Source organism: Oncorhynchus tshawytscha, linkage group LG05, assembly GCF_018296145.1.
Source record: "Oncorhynchus tshawytscha isolate Ot180627B linkage group LG05, Otsh_v2.0, whole genome shotgun sequence".
Taxonomy (NCBI): Eukaryota; Metazoa; Chordata; class Actinopteri; order Salmoniformes; family Salmonidae; genus Oncorhynchus; species Oncorhynchus tshawytscha.
The window spans coordinates 40,255,321-40,276,547 of NC_056433.1; the positions used below are offsets into that span (position 1 = coordinate 40,255,321).

General features: G+C 43.0%; 1 protein-coding gene across 1 annotated transcript in view; it reads left to right on the plus strand.

Annotated features, from left to right (window-relative positions):
* LOC112232986 (wiskott-Aldrich syndrome protein family member 1-like) overlaps window positions 1-21,227 on the plus strand; it is a 155,153-nt gene that overhangs the window by 69,285 nt on the left and 64,641 nt on the right. The window contains 2 exon segments of the mRNA XM_024400327.2: window positions 15,035-15,197; window positions 15,467-15,601. Of these exon segments, the coding sequence (XP_024256095.2) occupies window positions 15,065-15,197; window positions 15,467-15,601 (268 nt within the window). The 5' untranslated portion in view covers window positions 15,035-15,064.

The following is a 21,227-nucleotide window of genomic DNA, read 5'->3' on the forward strand; positions in this document are numbered from 1 at the left end:
GGGATCTCCTACCAGACCTGGACTAAAGCATCCTCCAACTCCTGGACAACTCCTGGACAGTCTGTGGTGGATGGAGCGAGACATGATGTCCCAGATGTGCTCAATTGGATTCAGGTCTAGGGAACGGGCGGGCCAGTCCATAGCATCAATGCCTACCTCTTGCAGGAACTGCTGACACACTCCAGCCACATGAGGTCTAGCATTGTCTTGCATTAGGAGGAACCCAGGGCCAACCGCACCAGCATATGGTCTCACAAGGGGTCTGAGGATCTCATCTCGGTACCTAATGGCAGTCAGGCTACCTCTGGCGAGCACATGGAGGGCTGTGCGGCCCCCCAAAGAAATGCCACCCACACCATGACTGACCCGGTCATGCTGGAGGATGTTGCAGGCAGAAGAACGTTCTCCACGGTGTCTCCAGACTGTCACGTCTGTCACATGTGCTCAGTGTGAACCTGCTTTCATCTGTGAAGAGCACAGGGCACCAGTGGCGAATTTGCCACTTCATAAGCCCATCTGTGGATGTCAGGCCCTCATACCACCCTCATGGAGTCTGTTTCTGACCGTTTGAGCAGACACGTGCACATTTGTGGCCTGCTGGAGGTCATTTTGCAGGGCTCGTGCAGTGCTCCTCCTGCTCCAAGGCGGAGGTAGCGGTCCTGCTGCTGGGTTGTTGCCCTTCTACGGCCTCCTCCACGTCTCCTGATGTACTGGCCTGTCTTCTGGTAGCACCTCCATGCCCTGGACACTACGCTGACAGACACAGCAAACCTTCTTGCCACAGCTCGCATTGATGTGCCATCCTGGATGAGCTGCACTACCGGAGCCACTTGTGTGGGTTGTAGACTCCGTCTCATGCTACCACTAGAGTGAAAGCACCGCCAGCATTCAAAAGTGACCAAAACATCAGCCAGGAAGGGGGGTGTCTTGCTAATTGCCTATAATTTCCACCTGTTTTCTATTCCATTTGCACAACAGCATGTGAAATGTATTGTCAATCAGTGTTGCTTCCTAAGTGGACAGTTTGATTTCACAGAAGTGTGATTGACTTGGAGTTACATTGTGTTGTTTAAGTGTTCCCCTTATTTTTTTGAGCAGTGTATATTCAGTCAATGAAAAAGCAAAGTGCCATTTAAGATGAATTTATTGAAACTGTAATATAAACTAGTTTTATTATGCCAAACAAAATAAAAACTCAACATGCAACAATTTCAAAGTTCATATAAATAATTTTGTCAATTAAAATAAATGAATTAGGCCCTAATCTTTGGATCTGGGAATACAGATATTCATCTGTTGGTCACAGATATGGTTTTTTTTTTTAGTAGGGGAGTGGATCAGAAAACCAGTCAGTATCTGCTGTGACCACAATTTGCCTCATGCAACACGACACATTTCCTTTTCAGGTTGTAGATTGTAGCCTGTGGAATGTTGTCCCACTCCTCTTCAATGACTGTGCAAAGTTGCTGGATATTGTCAGGAATTGGAAAGCTGCTGATCCAGAGCATCCCAAACATGCTCAATTGGTGACATGTCTGGTGAGTTTGCAGACTATGGAAGAACTGCAACATTTTCAGCTTCCGGATCCTTGCGACATGGGGCTGTTTCATGCTGGAACATGGAGGCTGATGAATGCCACGACAATGGGCCTCAGGACCTCGTCATGGTATCTCTGTGCATTAAAATAGCCATCGATAAAATGCAATTGTTTTCGTTGTTCGTATCTTATGCCAGCCCATACCATAACCCTACCAACACTATGGGACACTCTGTTTGCAACTTTGACATCAGCAAACTGCTCGACCACACGACACCATGTTCTGCGGTTGTGAGGCGGGTTGGACGTACTGCCAAATTCTCTAAAACGACATTGGAGGCGACTTATGGTAGAGAAAAACATTAGATTCTCTGGCAACAGCTCTGGTGGACATTGCTGCAGTCAGCATGCCAATTGCACGCTCCTTCAACTTGAGACATCTGTGGCATTGTGTTGTGTGACTAAACTGCACCTTTTAGAGTGGCCTTTTAAAATACACCTCTGCTGTCTTCAACCAGGATCTCAGCGCTCACTGCCTCATTGCCTGCGTCCGTAATGGGTCTGCGGTCAAACGACCACCCCTCATCTCTGTCAAACGCTCCCTAAAACACTTCAGCGAGCAGGCCTTTCTAATCGACCTGGCCCTGGTATCCTGGAAGGATATTGAAGGACATTCCCTAAGTAGAGGATGCCTGGTTTTTCTTTAAAAGTGCTTTCCTCACCATCTTAAATAAGCATGCCCCATTCAAAAAAATGAACCAGGAACAGATATAGCCCTTGGTTCACTCCAGACCTGACTGCCCTTGACCAGCACAAAAACATCCTGTGGCGTACTGCATTAGCATCGAATAGCCCCCGCGATATGCAACCTTTCAGGGAAGTTAGGAACCAATATACACAGGCAGTTAGGAAAGCAAAGGCTAGCTTTTTCAAAGAGAAATTTGCATCCTGTAGCACAAACTCCAAAAAGTTCTGGGACACTTTAAAGTCCATGGAGAATAAGAGCTGCTCCTCCCATCTGCCCACTGCACTGAGGCTAGGAAACAGTGTCACCACCGATAAATCCACGATAATTGAGAACTTCAATAATAATATTTCTAAGGCTGGCCATGCTTTCCACCTGGCTACCCCGACCCCTGTCAACAGCCCTGCACCCCCCACAGCAACTTGCCCAAGCCTCCCCCAGCTTCTCCTGATGTTCTGAAAGAGCTGCATAATCTGGACCCTCTCTTTCTGAAATGATCCGCTGAAATTGTTGCAACCCCTCTTACTAGCCTGTTCAACCTCTCTTTCCTATCGTCTGAGATCCCCAAAGATTGGAAAGCTGCCGTGGTCACCCCCTTCTTCAAAGGGGGAGGCACTCTAGACCCAGACTGCTACAGAACTATATCTATCCTACCCTGCCTTTCTAAAGTCTTCGAAAGCCAAGTTAACAAACAGATCACCGACCCATCGATAAGAGACAATACTGTGCAGCTGTATTCATCGACCTGGCCAAGGCTTTCAATTCTGTCAATCACCACATTTTTGTCGGCAGACTCAACAGCCTTGGTTTCTCAAATTACTGCCTCTCCTGGTTCACTAACTACTTCTCAGACAGAGTTCAGTGTGTGAAATCGGAGGGCCCGTTGTCCGAACCTCTGGCAGTCTCTATGGGGGTGCCACAGGGTTCAATCCTCGGGCCGACTCTTTTCTCTGTATACACTAATGATGTCGCTTTTGCTGCTGGTGATTCTCTGATCCACCTCTACGCAGACGACAACATTCTGTATACCTTTCGCCCTTCTTTGGACACTGTGTTAACCAACCTCCAGATGAGCTTCATTGCCATACAACTCTCCTTCCGTGGCCTCCAACTGCTCTTAAATGCAAGTAAAACTAAATGCATGCTCTTCAACCGATCGCTGCCCACACCTGCCCACCCGTCCAGCATCACTACTCTGGACGGTTCTGACTTAGAATATGTGGACAACTACAAATACCTAGGTGTCTGGTTAGACTGTAAACTCTCCTTCCAGGCTCACATTAAGCGTCTCCAATCCAAAATTAAATCTGGAATTGGCATCCTATTTTGCAACAAAGCATCCTTCACTCATGCTGCCAAACATACCCTCGTAAAACTGACTATCCTACAGATCCTTGACTTCGGCGATGTCATTTACAAAACAGCCTCCAACACTCTAGTTAGCAAATTGGATGCAGTATATCACAGTGTCATCCGTTTTGTCACCAAAGCCCCATGTACTACCCACCACTGCAACCTGTATGCTCTCGTTGGCTGGCCCTCGCTTCATATTCGTTGCCAAACCCACTGGCTGCAGATCATCTATAAGTCTTTGCTAGGTAAAGCCCTGCCTTATCTCAGCTCACTGGTCACCATAGCAGCACCCACTCGTATCACACGCTCCAGCAGGTATATTTCACTGGTCACGCCCAAAGCTAATTCCTCCTTTGGCTGCCTTTCCTCCCTGTTCTCTGCTGCCAATGACTGGAACGAACTGCAAAAATCACTGAAGCTGGAGACTCATATCTCCCTCACTCCCTCATGCAGCCACCACCATGTTTAACAATATTAAGAGTATTACTCAGGGATGTGTTAGATTTGTCCCAAACTGAAGGATTTGTATTCAGGACATGAAGTTAATGTCTTTTATTTATTTTAGTGCCTTATTGTGAACATGATGCATGTTTTAGAATATTTGTGTTCTGTAAAGGCTTCATCTTTTCACTCTTTCATTTAGGTTAGTAATTGTGGAGTAACAACATTGTTGTTGATTCATCATCAGTTTTCTCCTATCACAGTCATTAAACCCTGTAACTGTTTTAAAGTCACCATTGTCTTCGTGGGAAATCCCTGAGTGGTTTCCTTCCTTTCCGGCAACTGAGTTAGGAAGAACACTTGTATCTTTGTAGTGACTGGGTGTATTGATACCATCCAAAGCCTAATTAATAACTTCACCATGCTCAAAGTGATATTCAATGTATGCTTTATTTGTTTTTGTCCATCTACCAATAGTTGCCCTTTATTGTGAGGCATTGGAACAAACACCTCACTGGTCTTTGTGGTTGAATCTGACTGAAGAACCTTACAGATTTGGAAAGTATTCAGACTTGGAAATTATTCAGAAGGTATTCAGAAAGTATTCAGACTTTTAACACATTTTGTTACGTTACAGCCTCATTATAAAATTGATTAAATAAATGTTTTCCCTTATAAATCTACACACAATATCCCATAATGACAAAGTGAAAAAAGGTTTAAAAAAAAAAAAATTCTAACATATATAAACCAGATACCTTATTTACAAAAGTATTCAGACCCATTGCTATGAGACTCAAAATTGAGCTCAGGTGCTTCCTGTTTCCATTGATCATCCTTGATGTTTCTACAACTTGATTGGAGTCCACCTGTGCTAAATTCAATTGATTGGACAAGATTTGGAAAGGCACACACCTGTCTATATAAGGTCCAACAGTTGACAATACATTTCAGAGCACAAACCAAGCCATGAAGTCGATGGAATTGTCAGTAGAGCTCAGAGAGAGGATTGTGTTGAGCCACAGATCTGGGGAAGGGTACCAAAACATTTCTGCAGCATTGAAGGTCATTGAAGGAACACCATATTTCTTAAATGGAAGAGGTTTGGAACCACCAAGACTCTTCCTAGAGCTGGCTGCCCGGCCAAACTGAGCAATCAGGGGAGAAGGGCCTTGGTCAAGGAGGTGACCAAGAACCCGATGGTCACTCTAACAGAGCTCTAGAGTTCCTCTGTGGAGATGGCAGAACCTTCCAGAAGGACAACCATCTCTGCAGCACCACCAATCAGGCCTTTATGGTAGAGTGGCCAGACGGAAGCCACTCCTCAGTAAAAAGCATGAATTCTTGCTTGGAGTCTACCAAAAGGCACCTAAAGAACTCAGGCCTAGAGAAAAATAAGATTCTCTGTTCTGATGAAACCAAGGTGGAACTCTTTGACCTGAATGCCTAGCATCACGTCTGGAGGAAACCTGGCACCATACCAATGCTGTCGGGATGTTTTTCAGTGGCATGGACTGGGAGACTAGTCAGGATCGAGGTAATGATGAACGGAGCAAAGTACATAGAGATCATTGATGAAAACCTGCTCCAGAGCGCTTAGGACCACAGACTGGGGCTAAGGTTTACCTTCCAACAGGATAATGACCCTAAGCACACAGCCAAGACAATGCAGGAGAGGCTTCGGGACAAGTCTCTGAATGTCCTTGAGTGGCCCAGCCAGAGCCCGGACTTGAACCCGATCTAACATATCTAGAGAGACCTGAATGTAGCTGTGCAGCGACGCTTCCCATCCAACCTGACAGAGCTTGAGAGGATCTGCAGAGAAGAATGGGAGAAACTCCCCAAATACGGGTGTGCCAAACGTGTATTGTCGTACGCAAGGCTGTAATCTCTACCAAAGGTGCTTCAACAAAGTACTGAGTAAAGGGTCTGAATACTTATGTAAATGTGATAATTTACATTTTTTATTTTTAATACATTGGAAAACATTTTAAAAACCAGTTTTTGCTTTGTCATTATGTGGTATTGTGTGTAGATTGATGACATATTTTTTTAAAGTCCGTGTTGCCCAGCAACAGCCCCAAAACATCACTGCTCTAGAGGAGATCTGCATGGAGGAATGGGCCAAAATACCAGCAACAGTGTGTGAAAACCTTGTGAAGACTTACAGAAAATGTTTGACCTCTGTCATTGCCAACAAAGGGTATATAACAAACTATTGAGATAAACTTTTGTTATTGACCAAATACTTATTTTCCACCATAATTTGCAAATAAATTCATTAAAAATCCTACAATGTGATTTTCTGGATTTTTTTTCTTATTTTGTCTATCATAGTTGAAGTGTACCTATGATAAAAATTACAGGCCTCTCTCATCTTTTTAAGTGGGAGAACTTGCACAATTGGTGGCTTACTAAATACGTTTTTGCCCCACTGTAAATGCCTAGAATATTTTAATTTTGGGGAATCTCTTATAAAATTGGTTAAAGTTATGTTTAGTAACCCTAGGTGTAAAATGGTAAATAATGGCTACATCTCAGAAGGGTTTAAACTATCTAGAGGAGTAAAACAAGGTTGTCCACTATCGGCATATCCATTTATTATTGCCATCGAAATGTTAGCTGTTAAGATTAGATAAAAAAATAACATTAAGGGATTAGAAATCTGTGGCTTAAAAACTAAGGTGTCATTGTACGCTGATGATTCATGTTTTCTTTTAAAACCACAATTAATCTCCCCACGGCCTCATAGAGGATCTAGATACTTTTGCTATCCTCTCTGTGTGGACATACTCGGTATACAAATCCCAAAAGAAAGAATTGATGTCACTCCAATAAATGTTTATAGAAAGTTAGCAAAAATAGATTATATCTTGCTACCATGGAAAGGAAAATACCTGTCTATTTGTGGAAAAATCACCCTGATTAACTCTTTAGTCATATCACAGTTGACCTATTTTGCTTGTGGTTTTGCCTACACCTAGTGACCTGCTTTTTAAATTAAATGAACAAAAAATATTCAATTTTATTTGGAACGGCAAGCCAATTTATATAACGAATATGAATTCAGAGGGCAGAAATTATTCAATTTTAAAGCATTAGACCTCTCACTAAAGGCATCAGTCATACAAAAGTTATACTTAAATCCAATCTGGTTCTCTAGTAAATTGGTACGAATGTCTCATCTCGTTCAAGAAGGGCCTTTTTCCCTTTATTCAGATTACACCTGACCACTTTCGGTTGTTTGAAAAGGAAATATTCTCCAAAATATCTTTATTTTTTAAACAAACCTTAGAAGGTTGGTTGCATTTTCAGTTTAATCCACCTGAAAAGACAGAACAAATAATTCAACAAATATTGTGGTTAAATTCAAATATACTAATTGGTTTTTTAAAAACTATTTTTCGAAGAAATGTTTAAAAAAGGTATAATTTTAGTGAATGATATCATAAATAGGACTGGTGGAGTTATGTCACACATGCTGCTAACACAGACATATGGAAATGTCTGCTCCTACCCAAAATTACAACCAATTAATTGCAGCATTACCACAAAAATGGAAGAGGCAAGTAGAAGGGGAAAAAAGTAAGGAACTTGTATGTCGGCCCTGTATTAAAGAACATAAATGGTTAAAGAAAAGTGTGATAAATAAAAACATATACCAATTTCATTTAAGGACCAAAAAACTGACAGCTTTGCCATATAAATTGCAAAATAGTTGGGAAGATATTTTCGATGTACCCATTCCATGGCACATGGTTTATGAATTAATACGCAAAAACAACGCCAGATTCAAAACTTAGGTTTTTTTTTTTCAATTTAAATTACTATACAAATTTCTTGCAACTAACAGAATGTTATATATATGGGGGATACAATCTTCCCAGCTCTGCAGATTCTGCTGTGAGGAGGCAGAGTCTTTAGATAATTTATTTTGGTATTGTCCATATGTAGCTCGTTTTTGGTCACAGGTCCAGGAATGGCTGAAGAATTGCAACATTTGCCTAGAACTGACGCTGCAGATAGCAATACTGGGTGATTTGAAAAGCCATAGTCAATCAATCAATAATATAATAATTATTTTAGCAAAAATGTGTATTTTTAATTTACAATCTGTAGAAGCTATGAGAATAGAAAGGTTCAATTATTTTGTGAAGCATCACAGCACAGTTGAAAAATATATGGCAAATAGAAATCCGAAATGGATGATGTTGAGAGATAGATGGGAGGGGTTGAATGGAGCTGAAGGGTGGGACTAATAACAAGATAAACAATGTAAAACGTGTGGGGTCTGTAAAATGTATATAGATTCATCACTTTTGTGAAATAGCACAGTTACAAATAGAAATCAAACTGGATGGACATCAGAAATAGAGGAAGGACTAAAAACAAACAAAAAATAACTATTGTAAAATAGACTGTGTCTGTAAAATGTGTATAAGATGTATAAATTGAAGGTAAAAGCCAAAGTGTTTATTAGTTTACTCCAATTGGGGGAAGGGTGGTAGGGTTTGCGGGGAAAAATAATAGGTATAAAGGTATATTCTTTAAAAAAGTATGTATGTCTATATAGGTTTGTGTATGTATATATGTGTATATGTATGCAAGCGTGTATGGATATATATATTTACCCAAAAAATATATGGGGGATTGGAAATACTGCAGACAATTACATTGATGGAAGCAACATTCTTTGCGCAAGGGAAACAATTTTTTTGTCAGTCCTCGGTTGCAACACTCACTACCTAGTTCCCAACTGCCTCTGGAAGCAACGTCAGCACACCAGGTTTTCGTCGGGAGCTTCATGAAATGGATTTCCATGGCCGAGCAGCCGCACACAAGTCTAGGATCACCATGTGCAATGCCAATGCCGGCTGGAGTGGTGTAAAGCTCGCCACCATTGGACTCTGGAGCAGTGGAAACGCGTTCTCTGGAGGGATGAAACTCACTTCACCATCTGTCAGTTCGACGGACTAATCTGGGTTTGGTGGATGCCAGGAGAACACTACCTGCCCAATGCATAGTGCCAACTGTAAAGTTTGCTGGAGGAGGAATAGTGGTCTGGGGCTGCTTTTCATGGTTTGAGCTAGGCCCCTTATTTCCAGTGAAGAGAAATCTTAACATTACACCATATAATGACATTACTAGAAAATGTTGTACTTCCAACTTTGTGGTAACAGTTTAGGGAAGGCCCCTTCTTGTTTCAGCATGACAATGCCCCTGTGCACAAAGCGAGGTCCATACAGAATGGTTTGTCGAGATCGGTGTGGAAGAACTTGACTGGCCTGCACAAAGCCCTGACCTAAACCCCATCTAACACCTTTGGGATGAATTGGAAAGCCGACTGCGAGCCATGCCTAGTGGCCCAACATCAGTGCCCGACCTCACTAATGCTCTTGTGGCTGAAGGGAAGACCCCACAGCAATGTACCAACATCTAGTAGAAGGCCTTCCCAGAAGAGTGGAGGCTGTAAACGGGGGACCAACTCCATGTTATTTCCCATGATTTTGGAATGAGATGTTCGACGAGCAGGTGTCCACATACTTTTCAAATGCTGTATGGTGTATTAGGCTATCATATTATTGGGCTATATCAGCCAATAGGGTGGATGTCGTTTCAAAGAGAGTAGCGTTGGGCCGAAATAGAATAGGAGAGTAGACACTTACTTGAGCTACGTTTTGCATAACTTTGATAGGAGTGAGACGATTTGCAGGCAGACAAATGTGTTCTCAATATTTATTTCCAGTCAATGTCAGAGCCTATCATATTTAGCAAGTTCATTTCCATGGAAAGACAACTGTGTCGTGCTTCTTTGCCCATACATATAGCCTGCAGACTATTTATTTGAGACCACTCGTAAGCGCATTTGATCTATGTCGGAGCCTGCAGCTCTCCAGCAAACATGTCCAAATTGGCATGATGTGGGCCCAATGCGGGCAAAATTGTTGGACACACGTAGGCTTCCCACAAAGCGCCCGCAAGGCATTGTCCCAGTGTGGCCCAGTTTGGGAGCCCTCACTTTCCCTGAAATAAGACCATCTTTTTGGATCAGCTGCCCATAACATTGCATCAGAATGACAACAAAGTTGTCACTAACTTAAACGTTCATCTTATGTAACATGCATTTATCTTTTTACAGACTTCATCATTGAGTACAGTTACATGCACACAATAATGTGATTTGTTGTGGATAGTCAGATTAATATAACAGTTTGATTAAAATGTGTACATACTTTGCAAGAATAATGATTTCCCTAATAATCCTGTTTACATGGACACATCTTAAATCAGGCTACTTGATGGCACTTTGATAAATGGAGAAAATTGCCCATCAAAATAAATGTAGTACCACAGCAAACATGTGATTCTGAGTTCAGACATGTAAAGTTTGTGTGTGAAAACTATTTCTGATACGCATACATTCAGTTGTTCCAAAATGATGCTTACTTCGATTTTGACCTTACACCGATTAACATAAGCAGAGTAAGATGTTTACAGGACTATTGCATAATCTGCCTACTGAATTATTACTGTTCATGTCAACGTACTCATTGGCAGTTTAAGATACATTTATGTTGACATTACACAACAGAACACTTAAACACTCGTAGTAACGTTTGCATAACAATAACGTGTGATAATTGGCTTTAAAGTTCCGAACTCTCGGTTTGAATGGTGTCAGCAATTCCTACCTTGCCCACCAAATACACAATGGGGTCATTTTTGCTGGGTGGTTTATATCACACACGGTTAACTCATCTGTGAGTAAGTTAAACAACCAAAAGAGGGTGCAATGAGGGGAGAGTGGGGGCTAGAGACATGAAGTGGGTAGAAACATTAGGGATGAGGGAAAAACATTGATACAGTAGAGTACCGCAATATTTTTTATGCCAATACTGTGACTCCAAGTATCGATTTGTAAAATAAAATAAACATTTTTTTAAATGAGGGGTGCGTGTCTGTTTTCTGTGTCTGCCCTGTATAAGGGCCCTTGACCTGACCACTTGTGTGGCCCTGTGCTCTATTGTGCTGCCATGTGAGTAAATTAATTTCCATTAGTATTCATTAGCTCCTCTCTTTACCATATTGTTCAGAGAGCAATGAGCGGAGAGAGAGGAGGACCCTGCACTGTACAGACACGTGCTGCACACACTCCCTCCACTAAGTCCCTTTATGTCGCACAATAGACTTTTTGATCTCTCTGTCTCCCTCTCTCACTTTTTTTTCTCCTGCTCTCGATCTTGTGCTTTCTCTTGCTCTTTCTCTCGATCGCTCGCTCTTTCCCTCTCCTCTCTCTCTCTCTCTCTCTCTCTCTCCTGCTCTCGATCTTGTGCTTTCTTATGCCCCCTATCTCTTCTCTCCATGCACACTTCTGACTCGTCCATCTTCTCTTTTTTTCCCTCTTTTTTTTCTTCTCCTGGGGTAGTGACCAGCATCCCAATGGTCTGTTGCCTTGGTGATGAGTGACAGGTAGGATGCACCACCCAAGCAGTGTGGAGATGGATGAAATGGGGTGAGCTGAGGTGGGGGTTGGGAGGTTGGAGCAGTAGGGAAAGAGACTACTGATTTGAAGAGGAGCAAGAAAAAGAGGAATAAGAGGACATTGGAAATGGTGTTTGCAGTTGTAATGATTCTTTGTGGAGAGATCAATCTTTATTATTCTCATTCTCTCATCTCTGTTCCTATGTGCTGGTGGCTTACTGAAGGAATCCAATCAGGGTTGTCAAGGTCCAGGGCAACTGAAGGAGATAAATGCTCCTCCGTTTTGTCTGAAGGATGTCCCTGAAGGACATCCCTCGGTCAATAAGAGAGGGATAAGTAAGAAATGAATGAGTTGATTTCCAGGAAAATGAGTGCTCAGAGTACCATCTCAAAATGAACTAAAGTGAATTGAGGGAAACGCCATTCTCACACATCCTTATTCAACAGGGAGAAAAGAGAGAAGACAACATTCTGGCAGATTGGAATGAATCTCATTTGTCCATTAAAATAACATAAAATTGAACAGAAATACAGTGTAGACATTGTTAATGTTGTAAATTACTATTGTAGCTGGAAACGGCTGATTTTTTTAAATGGAATATCTACATACAATGGGCATAGAGAGGCCCATTATCAGCAACCATCACTCCTGTGTTCCAATGGCATGTCGTGTTAGCTTGTTGCTTCTTTAATCAGGTCAACAGTTTTTAGCTGTGCTAACATAATTGCAAAAGGGTTTTCTAATGATCAATTAGCCTTTTAAAATGATAAACGTGGATTAGCTAACACAACGTGCCGTTGGAACACAGGAGTGATGTATTGTTGTCTCTACCTTCTTGCGCTTTGTGCTGTTGTCTGTGCTCAATAATGTTTGTACCATGTTTTGTGCTGCTGCCATGTAGTTGTCACGTTGTGTTGCTACCATGCTGTGTTTACATGTGTTGCTGTCATGCTATGTTGTCATCTTAGGTCTCTCTTTATGTAGTGTCGCTGTGTCTCTTGTCGTGATGTGTGTTTTATTTTTAATCCCAGCCCCCGTCCCAGCAGAAGGCCTTTTGCCTTTTGGTAGGCCACTATTGTAAATAAGAATTTGTTATTAACTGACTTGCCTAGTTAAATAAAGGTTAAATAGAAAAATAAATAAAAAAACAGGGTCCCGAAAAAGGTCACTACATGCAGGGTCACTGGAGGCCCAACTGGAAGTGTGTGAGCTTGCATGCGTGCATGCATAAGAAATCGAGAGGGAGGCAGGCGGGGAGGGAGAGAAAGAGATGGATGAGACGAGGGTAGGAGGTGTAGCCTAGTAGTTGGGTGGGGGTTGGGCTACTATGGTGCTCTCATAATGTTTTATGTTTTTTTAAGAATGTGTCACAGTACAGTTTGATGTACATCCAATAAATCTTAAAGAGCGCTAAGATAAATACGAGGGCTGATCATTACCCTATATGGAGGCAGTTGAGTTCAATTAAGAAGATTGTAACATGACTCACATCAACAAACCATTTAACAGGCTTCCTACTAGCCCATAAAGAAGTGTGTCCTTAGTTGCTAGTGCTAGTAATGCCTCTTATGGACTACTTTCATGTTAATTGCTCCATGACTGTAACATCATTATAGAGTCCTATAGAAATGAAATACATCAGCGATGAATTAAGACAGAATAGTAGTTGGTACTAATGACAGTTCCTGTAGTAGCTGGTTTATCAGTCACCCTATTGCACCTTGTCTGCTTCCACTCCATCAAACATGTCTGCCTTGATTACAGTGCTGATTCATTAATGTCATTATGATTAATTAATGTCAGGGAGGGAGAGGATGGCTGGTTGGACATGATAGACTACCATTGTCTCACAGAGAAAGAGCCTGTCATTTAGTCTGCTGTTCAGCCTAAATGTCCCTCTTGGTTCATTTACTGTAAATGGAGCCTATTCTTTCTTTCCTCCTTCTTTACCTTCACTTGCTGTAAAAGTTCCCTTCTATTTATTTATTTCCTCTTTCTTCTCCAGTCCTCTCCTCTCTCTCCATATCCCTCCCTCAGATTCTGAAGCATTCTTTACCCATTTCGTTAAATGGAGATTCACGATTGAAGAGAAACAGTTTCAGTGGGGAAAATGCTGAGTAAGAAAAGCTTTCTGCTTTCTACAAGTACAGGGCATTCGGAAAGTATTCAGACCCCTTGACTTTTTCCACATTTTGTTACGTTACAGCCTTATTCTAAAATGTATGATTTTTTTTCTTCTCATCCATCTACACACAATACCCCATAATGACTAAGCAAAAACATCACATTTATCACATTTACATAAGTATTTTGGACTCTTTACTCTTTACTGTACTTTGTTGAAGCACCTTTGCAGTGATTACAATCTTGGGTCTTCTTGGGTATGATGCTACAAGCTTGGCATACCTGTATTTGGGGAGTTTCTCCCATTCTTCTCTGCAGATCCTCTCAAACGCTGTCAGGTCCAAATCAAATAAACTTTGATTTGAACCTGACAGAGCTTGAGAGGATCTGCAGAGAAGAATGGGAGAAACTCCCCAAAGCTCTGTCAGGTTGGATGGGGAGCGTCGCTGCACAGCTATTTTCAGATCTCTCCAGAGATGTTTGATTGTGTTCAAGTCTGGGCTCTGGCTAGGCCACTCAATGACATTTAGAGACTTGTACCAAAACCACTCCTGCATTGTCCTGTTGGAAGGTGAACCTTCGCCCCAGTTTGAGGTACTGAGCACTCTGGAGCACATTTTCATCAAAGATCTCTCTGTACTTTGCTCCGTTAATTTTCCCCCGATCCTGACTAGTCTCCCAGTCCCTGTCTCTGAAAAATATCCCCACAACATGATATTGTCAGCACAATGGTTCAACGTAGGGATGGTGCCAGGATTCCTCCAGATGTGACGCTTGGCATTCAGGCCAAAGAGTTCAATCTTGGTTTCATCAGACCAGAGAATCTTGTTTGTAATGGCTGGAGAGTCCTTTAGGTGCCTTTTGGCAAACTAAGTAGGCTGTCAACTACCTTTTACTGAGGAGTTCCTTCCGTCTGGATGCTCTACCATAAAGGCCTGAGTGCTGCAGAGATGGTTTTCCTTCTGGATGGTTCTCCAATCTCCACAGAGGAACTTTGGAGCTCTGTCAGAGTAACCATTGGGTTCTTGGTCACCTACCTGACCAAGGCCCTTCTCCCCCGATTGCTCAGTTTGACCAGGCGGCCAGCTCAAATCAAATCAAATCAAATGTTATTATTTCTGTGTAGGGTAGTTCATGCTGTGTTGGAAGCCTTGTAGCAGTCTGTACCATAATTACTACATAATTGCAACAGTACAGTAATAGACCTAAATGTACAGTAGTAATTGTATAATTGTACATTATTAAAGGTTTAATATAACTCAACTATTGAGTTTTAGGTGTGGTAGTGGTAGAGGTATCCAGCGATGTAATAACTTTAACCCCCCCTCTCCCTCCCTCCGTCTTTCTCCAGGTGTGGTAGCCGAGGTCCAGGTTTCCCAGGATGCCGTTGGTGAAGAGGAGTATCGAGCCCAGGCACCTGTGCCACACGGTGCTGCCGCGGGGCATTAAGAACGAGCTGGAGTGTGTGACCAATGTGTCCCTAGCTAACGTCATCCGACAGCTCAGCAGCCTCAGTGAGTCTCACACAATGTCTGCACACATACACACCTTAATAATACACACACTCACGGACACTCAGAAAACACATTGTTGCACACATATACACACACACACATGCTCACACTCACACCTAAACAACACACTCCGTACCCGCATTTTTCTGTTATAGGTAAGCATGTTTATTATTTTATTATGCTTGATTTTATGCTTGATTTTTGTATTACTGTATTATACTTAAGTGTGTGTATTAAGTGTCTGTTCTCTGTCTGTGTGTGTTCTACAGGTAAGTACGCAGAGGATCTTTTTGGGGAGCTGTTCAACGAGGCCCACTCCTTCTCCTTCCGGGTCAACTCCCTCCAGGAGCGCGTGGACCGCCTCTCTATCAGCGTCACTCAGCTAGATCCTAAGGAGGAGGAGCGTGAGTACCATACACACGCCATGTTTTACATAGCTCGACCTAAAAGAGGAGTGTAAGTACAAACACACACACACCAGTGTCAAACACACATGCATGCAGGCAACCGCACGCTCACACTCAGACACTCTATCCTCATACACTCCTTTCTTTAGCACTTCCACCACTGATTATTCCTCATCAGGATAAACCCATTCCAGTCGTGTGTGTGTGTGTGTGTGTGTGTGTGTGCGTGTGTGTGTGTAAATGGCCTTATTAGAGGAACAGGCCACAGTGAGACGGTGTCATTTTTCATCCTTGCAGCTCCAAAGATCCACACTGTACAAATCAAACCCTCCACACACACACACTCCCTCATCCGCAGACTCAGTAAGCCCCCAGTATAGCCATTCTAACCAGCTGTCCACCGATTCACTTACTGTAGCCCTGCCTCACACAATGGCCTGTCTTTGTGAGGAAATGAGATATCCAGATATATGTGATATGTAACAGTGGTGTAATGAAAAAGAGAAGTATAATGCCCCTCTGCCTGTCAGTGGAGGGGCCTGGTTAGGCTGTTAGGTAAAACAAGTTCTAGAGAGTGTAGGGAGAGATGGGGGGGAGAGAGAGGGACTTAGAGAGAAGGCGTGTAAGTATTAGGCCAATACCACGCTTCTGCGCCATATCGATTTCCCATTGACCAGCGGGGTTTTTACAACTTGGATTAGAGCGGTAGAAGTAGCTAGATATAGTGCCTTAGAAAGTATTCATACCGTTTGACTTTTTCCACATTTTGTTATGTTACTGCGTGAATTTAAAATGAATTAAATATACGTTTTTTTTTGTCACAGGCCTACACACACTACCCCATAATGACAATGTGAAAACATGTTTTTAGAAATGTTTGCAAATTTCTTCACAATTAATTACTAAAATATCTCATTTACATAAGTATTCACATGCCTGAGTCAATACGTGTTAGAATCACCTTTGGTAGTGATTACACCTGTGAGTATTTCTGGGTAAGTCTCTGAGAGCTTTGCACACCTGGATTGTACAATATTTGCACATTATTATTTTAAAAATTCTTCAAGCTCTGTCAAGTTGGTTGTAGCTCTGTTCTGTTTCTTTTTATTTAAAAAACTCCCTAGTCCTTGACGATGACAAGTATACCCATAACATGAGGCAGCCTCCACCATCCTCAAATCAAATGTATTTGTCACATACACATGGTTAGCAGATGTTAATGTGAGTGTAGCGAAATGCTTGTGCTTCTTGTTCTGACAATGCAGTAATAACCAACGAGTAATCTAACCTAACAATTCCAAAACTACTACCTTATACACACAAGTGTAAAGGGATAAAGAATATGTACATAAAGATATGAATGAGTGATGGTACAGAACGGCATAGGCAAGATGCAGTAGATGGTATCGAGTACAGTATATACATATGAGATGAGTAGTGTAGGGTATGTCAGCAAAGTGGCATAGTTTAAAGTGGCTAGTGATACACGTATTAAATAAAGATGCAGTAGATGATAGAGTACAGTATATAAATATACATATGAGATGGATAATGTAGGGTATGTAAACATTATATTAAGTAGCATTGTTTAAAGTGGCTAGTGATATATTTTACATCAATTTCCATCAATTCCCATTATTAAAGTGGCTGGAGTTGAGTCAGTGTGTTGGCAGCAGCCACTCAATGTTAGTGGTGGCTGTTTAACAGTCTGATGGCCTTGAGATAGAAGCTGTTTTTCAGTCTCTCGGTCCCAGCTTTGATGCACCTGTACTGACCTCGCCTTCTGGATGACAGCGGGGTGAACAGGTAGTGGCTCGGGTGGTCGTTGTCCTTGATAATCTTTTTGGCCTTCCTGTGACATCGGGTGGTGTAGGTGTCCTGGAGGGCAGGTAGTTTGTCCCCGGTGATGCGTTGTGCAGACCTCACTACCCTCTGGAGAGCCTTACGGTTGTGGGCGGAGCAGTTGCCGTAACAGGCGGTGATACAGCCCGACAGGATGCTCTCGATTGTGCATCTGTAGAAGTTTGTGAGTGATTTTGGTGACAAGCCGAATTTCTTCAGCTTCCTGAGGTTGAAGAGGCGCTGCTGCGCCTTCTTCACGATGCTGTCTGTGTGGGTGGACCAATTCAGTTTGTCTGTGATGTGTACCCCGAGGAACTTAAAACTTACTACCCTCTCCACTACTGTCCCATCGATGTTGATAGGGGGGTGCTCCCTCTGCTGTTTCCTGAAGTCCACAATCATCTCCTTAGTTTTGTTGACGTTGAGTGTGAGGTTATTTTCCTGACACCACACTCTGAGGGCCCTCACCTCCTCGCTGTAGGCAGTCTCGTCGTTGTTGGTAATCAAGCCTACCACTGTAGTGTCGTCCGCAAACTTGATGATTGAGTTGGAGGCGTGCGTGGCCACGCAGTCATGGGTGAACAGGGAGTACAGGAGAGGGCTCAGAACTCACCCTTGTGGGGCCCCAGTGTTGAGGATCAGCGGGGTGGAGATGTTGTTACCTACCCTCACCACCTGGGGGGCGGCCGGTCAGGAAGTCCAGTACCCAGTTGCACAGGGCGGGGTCGAGATCCAGGGTCTCGAGCTTGATGACGAGTTTGGCGGATACTATGGTGTTAAATGCTGAGCTGTAGTCGATGAACAGCATTCTCACATAGGTATTCCTCTTGTCCAGATGGGTTAGGGCAGTGTGGTTGAGATTGCATCGTCTGTGGACCTATTTGGGCGGTAAGCAAATTGGAGTGGGTCTAGGGTGTCAGGTAGGGTGGAGGTGATATGGTCCTTGAGTAGTCTCTCAAAGCACTTCATGATTACGGAAGTGAGTGCTATGGGTCGGTAGACGTTTAGCTTAGTTTCCTTAGCTTTCTTGGGAACAGGAACAATGGTGGCCCTCTTGAAGCATGTGGGAACAGCAGACTGGGATAAGGATTGATTGAATATGTCTGTAAACACACCAGCCAGCTGGTCTGTGCATGCTCTGAGGATGGGGATGCCGTCTGGGCCTGCAGCCTTGCGAGGGTTAACACGTTTAAATGTTTTACTCACGCCGGCTGCAGTGAAGGAGAGTCCGCATGTTTTGGTTGCGGGCCATGTCAGTGGCACTGTATTGTCCTCAAAGCGGGCAAAAAAGTTATTTAGTCTGTCTGGGTGCAAGACATCCTGGTCCGTGACGGGGCTGGTTTTCTTTTTGTAATCCGTGATTGACTGTAGACCCTGCCACATACCTCTTGCGTCTGAGCCGTTGAATTGCGACTCTACTTTGTCTCTATACTGACGCTTAGCTTGTTTGATTGCCTTGCAGAGGGAATAGTTACACTGTTTGTATTCGGTCATGTTTCCGGTCACCTTGCCCTGATTAAAAGCAGTGGTTCGCGCTTTCAGTTTCACGCGAATGCTGCCATCAATCCACGGTTTCTGGTTTGGGAATGTTTTAATTGTTGCTATGGGAATGACATCTTCAATGCAGGTTCTAATGAACTCGCACACCGAATCAGCTTATTCGTCAATGTTGTTGTTCGCAGCAATGCGGAACATATCCCAGTCCACGTGATGGAAGCAGTCTTGGAGCGTGGAATCAGATTGGTCGGACCATATTCGAAAATATGAAGAGTGGTAACGTTTTGTATTCAGGAAATAAAGTGAATTTCTTTGCCACAATTTCTGCAGTTTTACTTTAGTGCCTTGTTGCGAACAGGATGCATGTTTTGTAATATTTTTATTATGTACAGGCTTCCTTCTTTTCACTCTGTTATTTAGGTTAGTATTGTGAAGTAACTACAACGTTGTTGATCCATCCTCAGTTTTCTCCTATCACAGCCATTAAACTCTGTAACTGTTTCACCATTGGCCTCATGGTGAAATCCCTGAGTGGTTTCCTTCCTCTCCGGCAATTGAGTGAGGAAAGACGCCTGCATCTTTGTAGTGACTGGGTGTATTGATACACCATCCAAACTGTAATTATTAATAACTTCACCATGCTCAAAGGGGTACCCTTAGTGAGGCATTGGAAAATGTTCTTTGTCTTTGTGGTTGAATCTCTGTTTGAATTTCACTGCTAGACTGTGGGACCTTACAGATAATTATATGTGTGGAGTACATAAATGAAGTAGTCATTCAAAAATCATATTAAAAACTATTATTGCACACAGAGTGAGTCCATGCAACTTATGTGACTTGTTGAAAAACATTTACTCCTGAACTCATTTAGGTTTGCTATTAAAAAGAGGTTGAATACTTATTGACTCAAAACCGTTCAGCTTTTCATTTTTTATTCATTGTAACAATTTCGAATAACATCATTCCACTTTGACATTGTGTGAAGGCCAGTGACAAAAAATGGAATCCATTTTAAATTCAAGCTGTAACACAACAAAATGTGGCACAGTATATATACACTATACTGGACTGGGCTGGCTCTGTACGTTAACACAACACATTGGTACCCAAGCTAGATGGGAGGGGGGTAATAATGTTTTGTGAGTGGACCAAGAATTTTTAGGTTGCTCTAAAGCAGAAAGATGGAATAAACGAGTCTGGAGCAGGTTTTCTTACATTGAACTAAGTTCTCTATTGAGGTATTTTCTCTTCTCAAACACTCCCACAGAATCAAGGATGATCTCAAGGATAACACCAATCTTCTTCTTTACAGGGATAAGGAACACAAAGTGAGTAACTTTTAACTATAACATAAATCACGGGTGTGTCACCGGGTGGTGGTGCGGATCCATGGTTGCCATTCCCAAGAGGTAGTTTGTCCTCATCTTCTCCCTTTCGTCAGGTAAATTCTCTCCTTTGGAGAATCAATCACTCTTTTTTTTCCTCCAGTCTCCCTCACTGCCGGTTCCCTCTTTTCTATTCGTAGGGGTGAAGAAAATAGGTGATTAGTACCGTCAGCTGTCCTTAACTGCCTCTGATCACCTTTACTCACATGCCGGGCTGGGCTACTATCTGTGGGACCAGCCTGCCCCCTGGTGGTCCTTCCACATAGCTCCCTTCTCAGGACCGGACCGGAGGGCCGGGGGCTAGACGTGCCGCCTTGGTCGCGTCGGGACAGTGCGTCCGCATTCCCGTTCCTTGATCCGGCCCTGTGGATGACATGGAAAGTGAATGGTTGTAATGCAAGAAACCATCTGGCAATTCTGTTGTTATTTTTTCTCTTACCGGCCATCTACATGAGGGGAGCATGGTCAGTAATGAGGGCGAACCTACGCCCAAATAGGTAGTACCGGAGATAATTGAGGGCCCACTTAATGGCTAGGGCCTCTTTCTCTACGGTAGCATATCTCTGTTCCCGATCACTGAGCTTCCTACTTATGAAGAGAATAGGCCTCTCTGCTTCGCCTTCAACCTGAGCTAGGACAGCCCGAGCCCCGTATCTGAGGCGTCTACCGGCACAATGAACTCTTGGGAGAAGTTGGGAGCCTGCAAGACGGGATCAGAGCACAGGCTATCTTTCAGAGCACAGGCTACACGGTTTGGCAGGTTTTTCTTGATGAGATTTGTGAGGGTGGTGGCAATGGTTGCATATCCAGGGATGAAATGGTGATAATATCCCATTATTCCCAAGAAAGCTCAGACATCCTGCTTCTTCTGGGGCCGAGGCCATTTCCGAATTGCCCTA